Source organism: Salmo salar, chromosome 26 (genome assembly GCF_965601325.2).
Source record: "Salmo salar chromosome 26, fSalSal1, whole genome shotgun sequence".
NCBI lineage: Eukaryota > Metazoa > Chordata > Actinopteri > Salmoniformes > Salmonidae > Salmo > Salmo salar.
In genome coordinates, this window is record NC_138316.1 from 39,265,867 (window position 1) to 39,286,358 (window position 20,492).

The window sequence follows — 20,492 nt, forward strand, 5'->3', positions numbered from 1 at the left end:
CAACATAGAGAGAGCTAAGGGACTGTTCAACATAGAGAGAGCTAAGGGACTGTTCAACATAGAGAGAGCTAAGGGACTGTTCAACATAGAGAGAGCTAAGGGACTGTTCAACATAGAGAGAGCTAAGGGACTGTTCAACATAGAGAGAGCTAAGGGACTGTTCAACATAGAGAGTAGGCTTAGGTGATATACCATATAGCGGGGTATTTAGGGAAACAAAATGGGGGGCATCCCGCCTCGCGTAATGTATGCTACGCCACTACTTAGAACTATAAAGATACCCAAGATGTGTCAAATAAATGATATCCAGCTCAGGCCTCTAGCTCCGTTTGGTTTGTTAACTGGCTACAAGTCAAGAACAAGCTTCTTGGTTACAGCAGAGAAATTCAATCCCCTTCTGGATCAAGATCCCTGTTGTCTAAATTGTTTTGTGCATCAACAAAGAATGTATATATTAAGAAGTTGTTGTTTCATATCAACCCTTGTGTGTAGTTGCGGTGATGCCGTATTCCCCGGTAAGGTACAGAACGGGTCAGAACGGGAACATCTGGATACAGACTAACAGTTTCCTTTTCTATTTCACACACAACCTGGATGCAGTGGAGGAGGGAAAGGCCACTGAAACTCTATTGAGTTTGGGGAAATTGTAAAATGGCAAACTGCATGTTGAGGGGAACTTTCTCCATTTGTTCAACTGAATGAATATTGTGCCTTGTTCATGGCATACATGATATCACTGCCCCTCTTGCCTTGTGAAATGACATCCCCCATTAGGTTGAATAGAAATCTTCATGAAGCCAGCTCTTCTGACACAAAGTACCATGGTGGAATAGGCTTATCATCATTCTGTGTGGTCCTCCTTTAAAGTAGGCAATATACTGCTCTAAAATTGTATCTGAAAATAAAATGGCTGGTGAGAATGACTTGGCGACCTGTGCTTTCGATGGGTTGAACTGGCAAATGGAGGAGAGAGCAGCTGCACACTGTATTTAACTTCCTGCCAAAAGTCACTAAAGTACAGTGTAGGGCTACAGTGAGTCGATTCTATTTGGAGTCACTTCCTAAAATATGGTGCATTTACCAGAAGTGAGTGAAAGGAGGCCTGTGTGTGTTAGGGGTGTGTGTGTGTGTGTGTGTGTGTGTGTGTGTGTGTGTGTGTGTGTGTGTGTGTGTGTGTGTCAGAGAGAGCAGAGAGATGAGCTAAACACAGAGGATGTTGTGACCTACTCCTCTGCAGCTGACATGCACACCAAGAGAGTCAAGCAGACTGCACTATCAGACTAGAGAAGCAGAAATGGTCATCAAAGTGGTAATGTAGTGCAAACTCACCTCGACTACACACATCTGGATATAGCTTGAGCATTCTGGTTTAAATGATTCATTCAAGAGATGTCTCCACTGTCTACAGAAATGCACACCTGTCAACAAGCTTAGACCTAGTATGTAACTAAACTCCTAATGTTTAGCCTGCTACTGGTGGACAACTAGAGAGATGACAGACCATGAGAGATCATCCCTCCTTATTACATACACGTTGCTGCAGCTTCCCCGTTCATACTGGAACTGCTCTGAACTCCGTATGCATGGCTACTAAAGCATACCACTACTTTACCCAGAAAACCTCACATTCATGTATGACAACGAATTAAACTAATGATTCTTTCTTCGTGTACTGCTCTTTATCATTTGTGAAATTCTAAAGTTCAGCGGTACTGTATGATGAAATAGACACTTCATTTCTCTCATAACACCGTCCTTAAACTTTTGTCAAACAAAGAGCTGTGGGACTGCAGCCAAAGTACGATACCACGCCTACAGAGAAGCAGCAGTAAAAAGACCTAGGCTGCACAGAGATACCACGCCTACAGAGAAGCAGCAGTAAAAAGGCCTAGGGTGCACAGAGATACCACGCCTACAGAGAAGCAGCAGTAAAAAGGCCTAGGCTGCACAGAGATACCACGCCTACAGAGAAGCAGCAGTAAAAAGGCCTAGGCTGCACAGAGATACCACGCCTACAGAGAAGCAGCAGTAAAAAGGCCTAGGGTGCACAGAGATACCACGCCTACAGAGAAGCAGCAGTAAAAAGGCCTAGGGTGCACAGAGATACCACGCCTACAGAGAAGCAGCAGTAAAAAGGCCTAGGGTGCACAGAGATACCACGCCTACAGAGAAGCAGCAGTAAAAAGACCTAGGCTGCACAGAGATACCACACCTACAGAGAAGCAGCAGTAAAAAGGCCTAGGCTGCACAGAGATACCACGCCTACAGAGAAGCAGCAGTAAAAAGGCCTAGGCTGCACAGAGATACCACGCCTACAGAGAAGCAGCAGTAAAAAGGCCTAGGCTGCACAGAGATACCACGCCTACAGAGAAGCAGCAGTAAAAAGACCTAGGCTGCACAGAGATACCACGCCTACAGAGAAGCAGCAGTAAAAAGGCCTAGGCTGCACAGAGATACCACGCCTACAGAGAAGCAGCAGTAAAAAGACCTAGGCTGCACAGAGATACCACGCCTACAGAGAAGCAGCAGTAAAAAGACCTAGGCTGCACAGAGATACCACGCCTACAGAGAAGCAGCAGTAAAAAGGCCAAGGCTGCACAGAGATACCACGCCTACAGAGAAGCAGCAGTAAAAAGACCTAGGCTGCACAGAGATACCACGCCTACAGAGAAGCAGCAGTAAAAAGACCTAGGCTGCACAGAGATACCATTTGAATAATCAAGTCATCTATGACAAGCATGTGGTTTTCTAGTGTTCTGAAGAATGCCAGTCTCAACTCGGGTCAATGCAACTCATCTCACCTCAGTGAGCAGGACTCTACAGACGCTGCATACAGAGGGAAATGGATAACCCAGATCCAAGTCTCCCATTTTAATATGTTCAGGCAGCATGACTTATTCAAATGAAATGTAAATCCCCTGTACTAAGACATATAGCTGCCATGTGACAGTCATTCTACAGTATCTTCTCTTTTCCACCAACCCAAACACATTACTAAGAGACTACGCCACATCTAAATGACATCGCTAACAGCCTAATACTGTCATCTCTTAGGAAGGGTTGATTTGTGTTGTTGTTGCGACTTTGACTCAAAAACTACAAAAGAGGATCACCTCACAGAATAGGCTACAACAAGCAAATAGGCTCATTTGAAATGTGGCAGTTTGTTTTTTAAACGTCTGAGAGAAGCAAACCAGAAGTTCTCACCGTCTCTGAGATGATACCACATCAGCAGACGATTAGGCTACGTGATACTGGCATTGACAGACTAGCCCATGGTGTCCACTTCCACCAGTGCAATTCCATGTAACTGCATTTAGCTGACGAACAGCATCCATCTATTCCCTATGGATACAACTTAGCTGAACATTTTAAGGAGGCCTGTTCAAACTCTTTCCCGATCGATTCACCTCACTTTCAGTCTGAACTTGCAATGCGTAATTGAATGAGATACCATCAAAATTCCATCAAACTGCATCCTCTGTTCATACATCAAACTAAATCTCCCATCAGTTCTTTAGAGAAAGAGAGAAACCTCCAAATCCCTAGTAATAACACTACTATTTAAAAGGCTGATTTTAGAGTGTAAACTCCCCCGGACGCTAAGGCATAACATTAGTAATAACACTACTATTTAAAAGGCTGGTTTTAGAGTGTAAACTCCCCTGGACGCTAAGGCATAACATTAGTAATAACACTACTATTTAAAAGGCTGGTTTTAGAGTGTAAACTCCCCCGGACGCTAAGGCATAACATTAGGAGTACAAACTAATCCCTGACTCCTTCCATCTCACTCAGCCACTGACTAGCATTAATCAAACGAGGGCAGGGGAGTACTCTCAAAGATGACTTCAAGGCTTTTAGCACAATTTACCACCCAATACGTCCTCGCATACGTGGTCTGCTGGCCTGGCACCTCACATGAATTATGCATTCAGCTAGCCCAACGGTCAGTATCTCTGATGATCGAGCCCAGTGAATTGTGAGGTGACAAACTTTCCTCAGTAAGAGATCAATGACGTCATGACTTTTAGTCATCTGTACAGGGCCTATAAAAGTGAGAATCATTGCACAGAACTTCTGCCAACACCACCCCTGTGACACGTGCACAAATTGAAGATAGGAGAGAGTTGTTAAATAACATGAAAAGTCAGTCAGTTCATCATAGGCCCAGCAGACTTGAGAGGGAATGGAAGCTACACTTACTGGAGTCTCATTACTGACTCTGCACGCTCCACCCCAGAGTCTGGTTTATACAGTTTGTTCAATGGCTATACGGTATGAAAGTGACGCACCGCTTTCCAGGAAGTAGTATTGTAGTTTAATTTTTGTAGTCCCTTTTTTTTTATGGTTTTCAAATGGACGAAAAACGAAGCCCAATGGTCTTTAAGATAACTTCATAAAAGGCATCTGGCAGAAGTAAATTCCACAAACACTAATATCATTTTATATACACTGTATCTTAAATGACTGCGTTTTCATGAATTTGATGATATAATCGTCAAGCCCATTCAAGAGATTGACCTAGGACATCATCACTTGCACATCGTTTTCAGAAGTCAAAAGTGGCTGGGCTGTTGACGTTCAAAATGAAATGGAACACCAAATCAGATATCAACAGGAAGTGTCTCAAAAACAACTTCCTGGAGTAGGATGATGGGCTCTGAGGGCAGGGGAGGAGCTTACCGGGGAACCAATCAAATTGCATCATCTTAATAACAGCCGAATGCAAAGTAATGCCACACAGACTACTGGAGTCTAGTCTAGGGCAGTAAGAGGCTGGTGTGGGCTCAGACAGACTGTCATCAGATTTAATCAGAGAGGGAGCAGCAGGGGCATGTGGGGATTAGGTGTCCACACCTACGTAACGGCAACATATCATCTACCAGGTGCCAAGTCTGCAATACAGACAACAAGTACAGTATACTCCAACTCCCATGGGGCGTTAGGAAAATGTATCAAACTCTGGAAGCACACATGTATGATCCTAAAAGCCTGGAAGCTCTGTGTGTTTAGAGCTGGATACACAGCAGGGGAGTATTCATTATGTCCTGCAATGGAAAACGTTTACTGTTTAAGAACCAAACGGAGCAAACAGAATGAAACGGGGAGGGACATACCGGATTTTGTCCAATGGAAACTCTTGTTTTCGTTGCAAAGCGCTTTTTTTTGTTTGGAGTAAACAAAATGTTTTGCAACAGAATCAGTGTAATGAATACACCCTAGAGCTCTCCAAGATTCCCCCAGACATTCCTGACATTTTCACCAAGGGAAAAGCTGACTGTTGATCTCTGGGACACAGACACTGCTGTCTGGCTGCCCCGGTTCCTCTGGATACCAGGTGTGTCAGTTGTGGCTCTATTGAATTATCAGACAACGATGCTGGACACTGTACCAGACAGACAAACTACTCTGAACTGACCATAGGTCTACAACATGCTATATCTATAGGGTGGGTGTGTGTGTGTGTGTGTGTGTGTGTGTGTGTGTGTGTGTGTGTGTGTGTGTGTGTGTGTGTGTGTGTGTGTGTGTTGTCTTCAAGCCTCTCCAACATGCCTTGAGTAGACATGCAGCAAAAAGCTGGAATTGGAATGAGATGACGCACATGAATTTGAGCCAGTGAGTCAGTCCCTAGTGGCTGACCTTGTCTCTGTGAGAGCCAGCAGAAGACCCAGGGCTGAGAAAGATACACATGATGAAGGAGTTTTAAAGTGCAAATTAAAACACGCACAGGACTTCACGTCTGTGTTGTGGTACAGACACAATCTCAATTGAAATGTTACTTTTATGCTGCCACTTTTACAACGGCTTGCAAAAATGAAAGCCCCCTTCTTGGGTGTTGGTCTGTTCAATAAACATGTCAAATAGCAAACCATTAGCGAACCAGACAATAGAGAAGCCTAGCCTGTGTTAGACCCACTTAGTGAGGACATGGCTGCAGTGCACACGGCCCATTCTCTGTCCCCCACCTCCCCCAGAACCAGAGCAGAGACTTTAATTAGAAGTGGATAATTAGAACCATCCATCCTCGTGCAGTAAGGCTGCCTGATGATGCTCCTCTGAGGCAGTGGAAAACAGGAGAGCTGCCAGGTCCTCCACCAAGGCAGACCTGTGCTACCACAACAAGCAGGGGGAAAGAATAGGCTCCTACCTCACAGACAGACCAAGGTGTATGAATTGAAGGACTAACCGAGTCTGTGATTCTCAGGCCTTTTCAGGTTCAGTAAATAAGGTGCTTCCTAAACCGACTGGTTTCGGCATTAAAGCCTTCATCAGGGTGACATCATTCACCACCATCACACAGAACAGGATCTGGTACCAGAGCAGCTGGAAGCTCACGGTGGCTAATGCAAGGTTATGACATTATATGGTGCAGCCAGCTATGACAGAACCATTACAGTTATTACATTACAACTCCATCATGACATTTTACAAGACAGACCTCTGTGCTGTTTAACAGTCAAACCATCCCCCCCTATATATAATGTATGTGAATCACTAAACAGGCCTAGCTGCCCCTATGAGATGTTCTGAGAGACAGTACAGTGCTTTCTATTTAAGGAGGACAAATGTATTTTCCGGTCACAAAAACAAGTCATCCTGCATGTTCTTCCTCCGATGAGACCTCTCAGGAACTGAGTACTGAATGGGGTTGAGGCTTCACTAACCATCCTCCTCATCACACAAATAGCCTGAACAGCATCTACGAGGTAGAACCCACAGACTGACACTAAACTGGGTCATCCTCCTCATCACACAAATAGCCTGCCAGAACAGCATCTACGAGGTAGAACCCACAGACTGACACTAAACTGGGTCATCCTCCTCATCACACAAATAGCCTGCCAGAACAGCATCTACGAGGTAGAACCCACAGACTGACACTAAACTGGGTCATTCCTGTCCAGACCATTACGTAACAGTTCATATCATTTCAGGGCCCCGTTTCTCAAAACTAGAACTACCGGCACCTATAGGGTGCTGCCAAGAGTAATTCTTCTGGTGAGTTTTCCATTGGCCTGTCCAAGAGCAGAAGAAACATTATTCTCAGCATAAACATCCCAGATAGGCTGCCATGTTACGCATCAGGGTTCGTAACAGAGTTACGTTCAGACTCGAGAGGTGTTGAGCTGAGAGAGAAGCTGTTCATCCTCAAATGGTTAGCATGGTCTTTATGCAACATGGCCTAACGCTCTTTACACAACATTCACATTTCCTTCCAAGGAAACACACATACTGTACAGATGCAGTGGGCCTTCCTGCTCTTCACAGATATTTCATCAAACGGGTGTAAGCATAGGCCTGTGCATTAAGGCTTACACTTCAAATATTTGCCTACAGGCAGTTCCTTGCTCACCATGACATCTTGACAAATCCTACAGAATGGTGAGGGCTCAATCCTAACCCAGATGTTCACAAACTCATACAGACAGTTATTGATTTTTTCCCCGCCTCATTGTGTTGCAGTCTGTTTTCAGAACACTGTTTCCTTTCCCAGGCTGAGGGGACGTGAGCGGGCTACCCCCTGCCAGTAATGCTGTGGGGTCACATTTTTTCACAGGTCGTGGTATGCGGCTCCTGAACGAGCAGGATGTTAGGCAATAGAGAAGACATATCCTTGCCTGACCTCAGAAGGGCGTTTTTTTGTCATGGTAGGTCTGCACGATATGGGCAAAAAAATAGAATTGTGATTTTTTTATTTTATGATTGCGATTGTGAATTTGGCTTGTGATAAAAATCCAATCACTTGGGTAAACTGTTAGAATCATAGAAAAAACATTATTTATTTTAAAAAGTAAAGTGGACCACAGCATCGTTCTTGTTCGGAACAATCTGTTGACTGCATTTGACCTAACAGAACAGAGTGCAAACTTAGTGGATGTAAGGGGAGGAACTCCTTGAGTGACAGGGCAGCCTTGGTGTGTGTGGAAAGCAGCCGCAGGAGAAAAACAGGAGTCAACTAGAAAAACGGATCTTACACACGGCTGAGTGGCATTTCAAAATATTGCATGTGATACGGATATTGAACATGTCCGTATTGTGATTTCAATATAAAATAGATTCATTGTGCAGCCCTACCTCATGGTAGCCTATGTGTGGACACCAGAGAATTAGATTTCATTAGATTCATTGTGCAGCCCTACCTCATGGTAGCCTGTGTGGACACCAGAGAATTAGATTTCATTAGATTCATTGTGCAGCCCTACCTCATGGTAGCCTATGTGTGGACACCAGAGAATTAGATTTCATTAGATTCATTGTGCAGCCCTACCTCATGGTAGCCTATGTGTGGACACCAGAGAATTAGATTTCATTAGATTCATTGTGCAGCCCTACCTCATGGTAGCCTATGTGTGGACACCAGAGAATTAGATTTCAAGATGATCTCAGCTCCCTACCAGAAGCTCCAGCATATCTGGGAGGATATGTCATTACTGTTAAACTTTAAGGATTTACTGTCAGAATATGATCATCCTGGCCTCTCCTGCGCTGACTCACTGACTTATTATAGACAGCCTGTATTGTACACAAACAACCCAGCATTGAATGTGTAACCCTCCATCTCCAAGCTCGGTGGACACTGACCTGTAGTAGCGGGACTGGAGGTATGTGGAGCACACAGCCTTGGACACGTGGCTGGCTGAGCCAAAGTCTATCACCTTCACCCTGTAGGGCTGCCTGACAGGGTCCACCAGCATAATGTTCTCCGGCTTTAGGTCAGCGTGGATCAGGCCCATGGTCTTCAACTTCCTCAGGGCCGTGGCCACCTGCTGCAGCACGGGCCGGATCACCTTCAGCGGCAGCGGGCTGAACTTGTTCTGCTTGAGGAAGTCATAGAGGTTCTGCTCCAGCATCTCAAACACCAGGCACGTGTGGCTGCGGTGCTGGAAGCACTCGAAGGCCCGCACCAGGTTGTGCTCATCCGCGTTCTCCCCGCTCAGTCGGGCTAGAATGCCCACCTCGATCTGGCCCTGGCGTGCGTATGACGGGTGGTTCTTCAGGATCTTCACCGCCACCACCTCCCCAGTACCCCTCTTCCAGCACTTTACCACCTGTCCGAAGGTGCCGCGGCCCAGGAAGTCCAGCACCTCGTACGTGTTCTTCATGGAGCACAGGACCTCGTGCTGCACCAGCTGGTAGTCCCCGTCACCCCCTCCTGCTCCGCCCGCCGCTCCCTGTTTGGTTGGGGGTCCTCCTCCGCCCCCTACAGCCGTGGGCGCGGGCAACCCAGCTGGATTCCCCCCATTGGTCGTTTGCATCATGGCTGGCAACATGGACAGGTCCTCCACTATCTGCATGGCGCTCCCGCGGTTATCAAGCTCCTCGCTCTTACGTTTCAGCCCACATCGCTGAGCGCTGTCAGCCAAGTTCAAACCTCCACAATCGCCCTCTTCCCAGTCAACTTCTGTCTCTTCCTTCCTACCTCCTCCTCTACCTTCCTCCCCCCTTCCCCCTCCTCCTGTCGCTCCACTACTGCTGCCTCCCCTGTCTCTGTCCGTCTGCTTCTGCCCCTTGCCCTGCCAGGGGACTGGCCCTGTGTCCTGGGGCTGCTGGGCCTCCGCCGGGCCTGTTCCTCCTGTTCCGTTCTGCTTTCTCCGTACCCCACGCACGGCCACCGTCTGTACAGGGAACTCCTGCCCGCCGCCACACGTTCTCTCGCCCGCTGCAGAGTCTCGGGTCGCAAAGGAGGGAGCGAGTCTGATCGGGTGCGCTATGCCAAGGGTTCTGCCGTTCAGAGAAGTCCACGGTTGGGCTCTCTCATGGTACACACAGCTGCTGGGCTCCACTTTGACTTTCTTCACGCTGCAAAAGGCACTAGTCTGGGTTTGATAAATGTGTGGTGGGTAGATCCAGACTTGTGAGGCCATACCTGGACAGAGACATTCAAAAGAGGAGAAAGACAACGTTAGCATATTATCAAAGCTTGATCAACCTATTTAGGGAAGGTCGTTTTGACGCTCACACCCACACAACATCTAAAACATTAAACACCAACTGTAAAAGGTTCTCACTATAGCGTTAATGCAAAGAGCAGTGTGAAAGGTCAAAGTGTCCTATGGTAATCAATTTCACCACGGACTTGACATAATGTGATTTCAGTTAGGTCAATGAGGTAAGTGTCTATGAGGGGATGTCAATTCAAATAAAATGACACTGGGCCTAAATAAATGTAGGTGTATTTTCATGTCTTGTTGGATGAGAAAGTCCAGTCTGCATAGTGATATACAAAGACCATGTCAACAAATGACTGGAGGCTGCCGATTGGCTGATTGATTTGCATAGTGAAAAGGTGACCTTTCCAGTTGTTCTGAACAAGCTGTGCACACACACACACACACACACACACACACCTGTGGTAACAAACTCTTCACTATACAGGCTAGCCTAATAACGTGCAGATATTCTCCTGTTTTTATCCTTCTGATTAAATCTTGTTTTCAAAGACGGAAGCTTGAACGCTTCACTGCTGCATTTGTGCTCGTACTGGAAGGCTTTATACCATGGTGCCATTTCTCAAGAGAACGATGGAAAAGTACTGGGAGGGGGCCATTTTTTCCAAAGCCTGCTCACTCTGAATGTTTGCATGTGCAATTGCATAATAGCAACACAAAATTCAGCAACACAGCCCCTCCATTAAGACATAGTGAATGGAGATAAGTGCATTGGCAAGATTTTGTCTTGTTGCTTGGTTATATTTGCTGAGTTCAGCAAGAACAACCAGAGGCTTCCACACTGCTCTCATAATGACACTTGCATCAGTCAAGGGATGACATCACAGCTGACCTTCAGCCCGTTACAACCCCACACCAAACACCTCTGCAGAAAGAAACCCCACTCCCACCACAGCCAGAGACACCAAGCTGACCAATCAAGCGCCTAGCAGAGGGAAGAAGATACGCTCTGGTGGAGTGTTCTAGAACACCCTCACCATTCTGGCCTCATCCAATGGAGCCCCCCTACCACCTCCACCGTAGGGGATGACTAACTTCTCAAAAAGGTTTGGATGACCTTTCCCTGCCGTTACCATGCATCCCACAGCGGGTCTCTAGGCAACCGATGTGTTCGAAGAGAGTGGTTGAGAGAGAGAGTCTCAGAGAAGTGGGGGGGAGCAGAGCCTTAGCATCAGGTCTGCATGCCAGCCAGCCCCTCTCACATTACACAGCTCAGAGAGGAACGCTCCTCCCTCACCCCCCTCTCTCATTTTGAGAGAAAAAAGAAAAACAAGAAGCGACGCCATCCCAGCGAATACCATTGAAAATATTTGGAAATTGGATGAGGTCTTTGGGCTTGGGCTGCTGAGGGACTAGGATAACGTGATAGGTTTTTATTCATATTCTGTGGGATTTTTGGGGGGGGTGTCTAAAGAGAGGTGGCAGCTGTGGCGGGCGGCAGGGCGCCCTGGCACAGTGACCTTATCAGAATAGCTGTCCGTGTGCCCTGCCGTAGAGCCCACGACCTACTTCCTTTCATCTGGAGCCCGTCCAGTGACATCAAAGTGGCTCTTCCCTGTTGGCTCTTTGACTATAAATCAACGGTGCATTCACCTTGACGGATTTAGATGCAGAGCATGCCTCGTCCCAAAGCCCCGTCACTAGACTGCTAGAGCTTCCAAAACACAACCCCTGTCTCACAAATAACAAGACTGTGGGTGGTGAGTCACAGAGAGGGGCACACTGTCGAGTAGACAGCACCTCTCTTAAATGAGGAGAAAATAATTGTTCCCAAATTACACCTTCCAGATTTAGTGGAAGGAGCTATAATTACAGGTGCCAAATGAGAGAACAAACACCTTCCTCTCAAGTCCCCAACTTTTCAACGATAGCAGGCACATGCTCCTCAATAGCCAAGAATCAGAACTAACTTTCCTAGTCATTGCCTACCTGTCTTCACTCTCATTCTCCTCCATGTTAGGAGATGTTGTCCTCTTTCTGAAGTTCAGTGAGGCACACCCTGATGATTCCCTCCCATGGGAGTTATTAGGAGGACGGGTGGAGAGCTACAGTATACAGTCTGCCTGGGTTGTGCTCAGCAGCAGCAGTGCAAAGCAAAAGGGAACTTCAGAAGTGCGCACTATTCAACAGGCTGCAATCACGTGCTCGCAGAAAGGGGAGCTGCCAATTCCTGACTCTAGACTGACGAGGCAGGCAACACTGGGTAGCTTCTGGACTGCTTGTTGTTTCAGCTTTTCTACACACCTTTTAGGCTTTATTCAGAGGTTGGCCATACTAGCAGGCCAATCGGAGAGGGAATTTTCAAAATAAGAGCTTAACAAAATATTCTTAATAATAGTGTGCTGCTATCTTCCAGTCACTAATGCAGGGTGTCAAACTCAGTCCACGGAGGGCCTAGTGTTCCCTTTCAATTAAGACCTGGACAGACCGCTGAGGGGAGTTTGCTAACTAATTAGTGGCCTTAATCCATCAAAATCAAGTACAAAGGAGGAGGGAAAACCCCAAAATATTAGGCCCACTGTAGAATGAGTTTGACACATGTGCACTAATGTGATGAGGCACAGATTAGGGTAAGGTTGGTCAGAATAAGACCAAGTAACCATTTTCCATCAACATAGTGTTCAGAACAAGCTCAAACTAGAGTGGTAGGGTGAGAACAGGAAATGGCTTTTGGCCCCGGTGGCCTACAAGCTGAGACTAACCCAGTTCCTAACAGTGCAATCAATGATTACGTAATCTAACAAGTACCTCAAAGGAATGCGTTTAGTTTTGAATGACTCTGTCACATCTGTTGGCACCACAACAAGGCTTTCAGTCAGAGAATTAAGACAGGTCATCAAACAAAAGTAGAGGCAATTCCATTTTGAATAGGCCATTTCAAATCCAATTGAAATATTCCGTTTGGCCTCTAGATTACGGAAATGTCCCAAAGGAACGCTCCATTAAATTCCTGAATTGAAATGAAGGCACATGGAATCCACCCCAACGCTGGTTGTTGCTTGTCATGACTGGCAGAAAGCAGCTTGGTCCTAAGAGAAGGACATGGAGCTCTCCACAGCTGTGTTGTGTCACCACAGAGAACACTCTTCATTGTGTGCACCATGTCCTGCTGTTCCTACAGTATGGAAAACAACCAAATCGCACAGTAATCAGCAACACATCAATACTGGCCGCTCCACTCTCCTAATGCTCTGTATAGCCAGCCGATGACGTTAGACCTCAGCAACTGACACAGTCAAACCCTGATACAGATAAGGTTATCTAAAACATTAACCAACCTTTACCCCTCCTTCAACTACCGCCATACTATACATGACCTCTGCTCTGCCAAGAAGGGGGAGGCTAGTCATAACCTGCAGTGGTTAGGTGACTGCACAGGCCCACTGAGTATTACATAGGCCATCACATCGATCTCAGGCAGGAGAGCGCTAGCTTACAGGAAATGATGCTGCTCTCCTCATTTGGCCCCCCGGGGCAAGAGCAGACAGGTTGGCGGTGCTTTCTGGAAGAAAACCAGAATAAAAAAACTCTCCATTTCTCAAAAGAACATTTGACTCCCTGTGCCCTGTCGCTGACAGTGGCAGACCATTACTGCCTGAACCAAGGAAGAAAGAGAAAACAGATGGTAGGAGGGTGAGACTGGACTGCTGTGGAGCCTGAGGTAGTAGCTCTGGTGCAAGATAGATAGATAGAGCTCCAGGAAGGGTGGTGTCCAGTTTACTGGCCTGACTAGTGGCCCACGCTGTGCAAATATTAACCCAGCGGCCATCCTAGTGTCTGTCTGACCAACACCAGTGACTGGGAGAGGTACAGAGGGAGCGAGAGGCCAAATAGCTGCTCTGCTTGAAGAAAAAACACAGAACATAGGAAACACAACTGGGCTCCTCAAAACAACTCTCAACCACTGTGGCAGAACAGTAGATCTGTTGAGATTAAAAGACACATCAAGTAAAGGAATAAAAGCAAAAAACATCCCAAAGTTTAATACTAGGCCAAACTGTCAATCACTAGGCCTAATTTAGACTAATGGTAAAATCTCTCTCAGCTGACAGAGTGGTGTAAAATGATGTCTTTACTCTAAAATAAGTAGCCTGTGTCGTCAGATTAGACAAAGTACTGACCGTTTCACAAGAGCAGCCAAGCTTCCAGTCTCCCCGGTCTGAATGAGACCATGTGGTGGAAAAACACAGCAATCCTTGGCTGCACTCGGGCTAACTGCTCAAATCCCTTAGCTTCCGCTTACTCAGACAACAAAGTTTCCAGAATCCTTCTTCAACAAACCGGCAGACATTTAAAAGAGAAGAAAACATGCGTAAAGTCCGACCACAGGAAATGCGGGGCTGTCACAAACCACTGTGGAGGGCCCAGCCTCCTCCAGAAAATCTGCTCAATGGAAAGTACCACACAGACTGTGTTGATAACAACGGTAGGTCTGTGAGCCACCGCTCCAGCCCCTATTCTGAGCAGGCAGATAAGGCCTGTCCTATTCCTCCGACTGCTCTACACAATCAGGCCCTATGGTGCCGTTTGGTGACAGGGCACCGAGAACCAGGCCTTTGAGACACAATAATGCCATCAAGCAGCGACCATTTTCTCTGTAAATGGACTTTTTGTGTGAAACATCAAACTGATAAGCTAGCGGCGCTATAAGTGGACAGTGTATACTCCGTTCTTAAACACCCTTCCCCTCTCTAACAGTGGTCCAAGGCTTCTGGGACAAAAGGCCACTGATGACGACTGGAGGCGCTTTCATTTAGCAGAGCCTACAGAGTGTCAGCTGCAGGGCCCTGGATATTATTACCTCCTGAAGCCCGATACGCCCCCGTCGTCATGTTACATCACTCAGAGCTGCTGGGGGTTTTCAGCAGCCTTCAGCTCAAAGTAATTGCTCATGGTTGAACTTTGAACCGGGCGGGAATTAAATTGAGGGGTCGAAAAAAATATAGAGAACACACCTGTCCTCAGACCAAATGCCCCAGTGTGGGGAGAGGAAGAAACTGTTTTGCCCGAGATGTGAAAAGGAGCAGGGCGAGAGAACTATAACAGCCCATACTGGTGGAAAAAGAAATGAAACAAATAGTGGAAAACACATAGCCATGTTAAGGAGCGCAAGTAGCCTTAGTTGGGTTTGAGGCAGTAACAGGGTGCAAAGACACCCCGACTTTAAGAAAGCCTACCCTAGGGGATGTTCTCCAAATGGGCTTCCTTGAGGTTTGATTCATTTGGGCATCTAGGCCTTTACAAAGCACATCTCTCTAGCTTGTCCCGCACACCAGTTGTTTTGCAAGCACAACCAAAATGTCAGTGGACCTGGTGGTTGGGGAAGAGAATGTATTGCACACAGTTCTGCCACACAACTCAATTTGGCTCTCCAGCTCTACAGGTCAAGCGGCTCCAGCCTGCCCCGGTCCCCAGGCCGCCCCGGTCCCCAGCCCGCCCCGGTCCCCAGCCCGCCCCGGTCCCCAGCCCGCCCCGGTCCCCAGCCCGCCCCGGTCCCCAGCCCGCCCCGGTCCCCAGCCCGCCCCGGGCTCCTCAATGTATGTGCCGTGGAAGATACAAAAAATGCCCAAACCCTTCAGCAGCAAACAGAAGAACAGAGAAAACAGGAACAAGGCTGTAATTTCACTTAGAAAAGAAATGAACCCCAAGACCAAAGAAATTGCTCTGAAAGTTGGCTACATTTGGATCTATCTTATAAAGTGTTTCTTTATTTACGTTTTCTATATGTTGTAAGCAATAAAATCGATATAAAGAGGTGTTTCATTAGTAAAGGCCTTCGGGCTTTCAGCATCTTGTCAGAATCAAGGAGATAAGATACTGGGCCTGACAAAGCAAAGAAACAGTGCAGGAGTCTCAAAGAATTGCTCTCATAAAAGACTGGAGGAACATTTCAGCTGAAAACGCTCTCTCAGGGATAGTCCATCAACAACTGTCCAGCATCTCAACCCTGAGTGACTAGAGAACGACACCCAGATACCTTCCCAGAATATATCCCTGGCCTCCCCATGTAGGTTGAAGGGCAAATGTTATCATGATGTCTATCAGACTTTGGACATTGCTTATGTTCCTATAATCCAACTCAACACAAAAATGAGTTTCTCACCTCGGAACCACATTTGGCTAGGACTCAAGTTCAGCACATAATCATAAAGGCAAAGCCCTTTGTAAAACCCACAGTCAGCCCATGGGGGATTTCATTTTGGTGCTCCAAATGTAAAACAGGTGATGTGTAACGTTGTCAGCACCACATGCTCAGATAGACTATCCTGCCTGTAGACCATCCATCTGCTGTCCTCCCTGGAAAGACAGCAGAAACTCAGAGTCTGTCCGTCTCACCGCTGACACGACACCAGATGCTTAGTGGCTGGCTGCCCAACACACGGACACAGGTGCAGTAACCCTACACTACTCAGCATCCTTAGTGTACTCTGAAATGGAGCACCTGAACACCCCAGCAGTGACTACCTCAACGACAAAACACCTGAAGAACGACTAATAAGTTGCAACCACTTGCAGCTTATTTAGGCCCATCAGTCAAAGTTGGGTTATTTAGGCCCATCAGTCAAAGTTGGGTTATTTAGGCCCATCAGTCAAAGTTGGGTTATTTAGGCCCATCAGTCAAAGTTGGGTTATTTAGGCCCATCAGTCAAAGTTGGGTTATTTAGGCCCATCAGTCAAAGTTGGGTTATTTAGGCCCATCAGTCAAAGTTGGGTTATTTAGGCCCATCAGTCAAAGTTGGGTTATTTAGGCCCATCAGTCAAAGTTGGGTTATTTAGGCCCATCAGTCAAAGTTGGGTTATTTAGGCCCATCAGTCAAAGTTGGGTTATTTAGGCCCATCAGTCAAAGTTGGGTTATTTAGGCCCATCAGTCAAAGTTGGGTTATTTAGGCCCATCAGTCAAAGTTGGGTTATTTAGGCCCATCAGTCAAAGTTGGGTTATTTAGGCCCATCAGTCAAAGTTGGGTTATTTAGGCCCATCAGTCAAAGTTGGGTTATTTAGGCCCATCAGTCAAAGTTGGGTTATTTAGGCCCATCAGTCAAAGTTGGGTTATTTAGGCCCATCAGTCAAAGTTGGGTTATTTAGGCCCATCAGTCAAAGTTGGGTTATTTAGGCCCATCAGTCTAAGTTGCCTTATCTATCCTCTTTGAATTTAAATTAGAATTTAAATTTCGAACTCTGTGTCTCTTCAGTAATTAGGAGTGAACCACTAAGGGCCTGGGCAAGCATGTGCCCTATGCCTCTTCAAAGACTACGGTCATATGGTCTTTTATGGGCTTGTCTTGTGAGTGGAGGACTGCTAAAACAGACAGCCTTAAGGGCACAGATAAAGCATCATGAGGTCCCGTGCTCCAGAACATAGAGGCTTTATCTAACAGCATGGACAGTCACATTCAACAGTCACAGCAGAATGACGTGGCGTGTTTTGAGTGAGTGAGTGGTCACGTGGCACAAACACAGCAGCAAGTCCCTTCCGAAACATACTACTGGCTGATAAACGCTAATGGATAAACAAAAGCTGATGTGCAACAAACTGCATACAGCGTGCCTCACTTAGACAGGGGAGACCAACAAACTGCATACAGCGTGCCTCACTTAGACAGGGGAGACCAACAAACTGCATACAGCGTGCCTCACTTAGACAGGGGAGACCAACAAACTGCATACAGCGTGCCTCACTTAGACAGGGGAGACCAACAAACTGCATACAGCGTGCCTCACTTAGACAGGGGAGACCAACAAACTGCATACAGCGTGCCTCACTTAGACAGGGGAGACCAACAAACTGCATACAGCGTGCCTCACTTAGACAGGGGAGACCAACAAACTGCATACAGCGTGCCTCACTTAGACAGGGGAGACCAACAAACTGCATACAGCGTGCCTCACTTAGACAGGGGAGACCAACAAACTGCATACAGCGTGCCTCACTTAGACAGGGGAGACCAACAAACTGCATACAGCGTGCCTCACTTAGACAGGGGAGACCAACAAACTGCATACAGCGTGCCTCACTTAGACAGGGGAGACCCAACAAACTGCGTACAGCGTGCCTCACTTAGACAGGGGAGACCAACAAACTGCGCACAGCGTGCCTCACTTAGACAGGGGAGAGCAACAAACTGCATACAGCGTGCCTCACTTAGACAGGGGAGACCAACAAACTGCATACAGCGTGCCTCACTTAGACAGGGGAGACCAACAAACTGCATACAGCGTGCCTCACTTAGACAGGGGAGACCAACAAACTGCATACAGCGTGCCTCACTTAGACAGGGGAGACCAACAAACTGCATACAGCGTGCCTCACTTAGACAGGGGAGACCCAACAAACTGCGCACAGCGTGCCTCACTTAGACAGGGGAGAGCAACAAACTGCGTACAGCGTGCCTCAGACAGGGGAGAGCAACAAACTGCGTACAGCGTGCCTCAAACAGGGGAGAGCAACAAATTGAGTGCAGGGCAGGTCAATACAGGGAGGTGACACACTGGACCAGTATAAATCTGCCTCAACGGGAGAGAACAGTCAAAAGCTCAACATACAGCAGCTTATGTAGACACTGGTGGGTGTGGAGCTTCTGTACGCATTAAGGACCATATCACCTCCACCTCACCAGCCACCTTAGACCCATTACAATTCACATTTCACCTCACCAGCCACCTTAGACCCATTACAATTCACATTTCACCTCACCAGCCACCTTAGACCCATTACAATTTACATTTCACCTCACCAGCCACCTTAGACCCATTACAATTTACATTTCACCTCACCAGCCACCTTAGACCCATTAGAATTCACATTTCACCTCACCAGCCACCTTAGACCCATTACAATTCACATATCACCTCCACCTCACCAGCCACCTTAGACCCACTACAATTCACCTCAACATATCCACGGACAACGCAATCGCTGTTGCACTGCACACTGCCCTTTCCCACCTGGACAAGAGGAATACCTATGTAAGGATTCTGTTCATCGACTACAGCTCAGCCATCAACACCATAGTACTCTCCAAGCTCATCACTAAGCTCAGAGCCCTGGGTCTGTACCCCTCCGTGTGCAACTGGGTCCTGGACTTCCTGATGGGCCGACACCAAGTGGTGAAGGTAGGCAACAACACCTCTGCCAGGCTGATCCTCAACACGCTCAGCCTCCTGTTTTACTCATGACAGCGTGGTCACACACATCTCCAACTCAATCATCAAGTTTGCTGACGACACAACAGTGGTAGACCTGATTACCAACAACGATGAGAGCCTACAGGGAGGATGTGAGAACTCTGGCAGAGTGGTGCCAGGAAAATAACCTGTACCTCAACAACGATGGAGAGCCTACAGGGAGGATGTGAGAACTCTGGCAGAGTGGTGCCAGGAAAATAACCTGTACCTCAACAACTAAGCAGCTGATCATGAACTACTGGAGACAGTGGAGAGAACACACCCCCATCCACATCAACAGAGAGGACCAAAAGTTTAAAATTCCTCAGTGCACATCACTGACAACCTGAAATGGTCCCTTTACACTAGAGGTCGACCGATTAAATCGGAATGGCCGATTAATTAGGGCTAATTTCAAGTTTTCATAACAATCGGACATCGGTATTTTTGGACACCGATTTGCCGATTTTTTATTTAACTAAGCAAGTCAGTTAACAACACATTTTTATTTTCAATGACGGCCTAGGAACGGTGGGTTAACTGCCTTGTTCAGGGGCAGAACGACAGATTTTTACCTTGACAGCTCGGGGATTCGTTTTTGCAACCCCGGTTACTAGTCCAACGCTCTAACCACCTGCCTTACATTGCACTCCACGAGGAGCCTGTGTGGCAGGCTGACTACCTGTTACGCGATAGGGCAGCAAGAAGCCAAGGTAAGTTGCTAGCTAGCATTAAACTTAGCTTATAAAAAACAATCAATCTTAACATAATCAATAGTTAAACTAGTAATATCATCAACCATGTGTAGTTATCTAGCGTGTATTGCGTTGCATATAATCGATGCGGTGCCTGTTAATTTCTCATTGAATCACAGCCTACTTCGACAAACGGGTGATGATTTAACAAGCGCATTTGCGAAAAAAAAGCACTGTCGTTGCACTAAATGTACCTAACCATAAACATCAATGCCTTTCTTTAAATTCAATACACAAGTATATATTTTTAAACCTGCATATTTAGTTAATATTGCCTGCTAACATGAATTTCTTATAACTAGGGCAATTGTGTCACTTCTCTTGCGTTCCGTGCAAGCAGTCAGGGTATATGCAGCAGTTTGGGCCGCCTGGCTCATTGCGAACTGTGTGAAGTCCATTTATTCCTAACAAAGGCCGTAATTAATTTGCCAGAATTGTACATAATTATGACATAACATTGAAGGTTGTGCAATGTAACAGCAATATTTAGACTTAGGGATGCCAACCGTTAGATAAAATACAGAACGGTTCCGTATTTCACTGAAAGAATAAACGTTTTGTTTTCAAAATGATAGTTTCTGGATTCGACCATTTTAATGACCAAAGGCTCGTATTTCTGT

At 46.7% G+C, this 20,492-nt stretch overlaps 1 protein-coding gene across 6 annotated transcripts in view; it reads right to left on the reverse strand.

Annotated features, from left to right (window-relative positions):
• LOC106587826 (homeodomain-interacting protein kinase 3) overlaps positions 1 to 20,492 on the reverse strand; it is a 91,127-nt gene that overhangs the window by 63,559 nt on the left and 7,076 nt on the right. For 3 of the 6 annotated variants that reach the window (XM_045708072.2, XM_045708071.2, XM_045708068.2), the window contains exons 1-2: positions 11,883 to 12,045; positions 8,587 to 9,871 (exon numbers count right to left, since the gene is read on the reverse strand). In XM_045708072.2, coding sequence (XP_045564028.1) covers positions 8,587 to 9,871; positions 11,883 to 11,898 — 1,301 coding nt within the window. In that variant the 5' untranslated portion in view covers positions 11,899 to 12,045. Of the gene's footprint in view, positions 1 to 8,586; positions 9,872 to 11,882; positions 12,046 to 20,492 lie in introns of those variants that run through there. The other 3 variants (XM_045708070.2, XM_045708067.2, XM_045708069.2) reach the window with 2 other exon arrangements.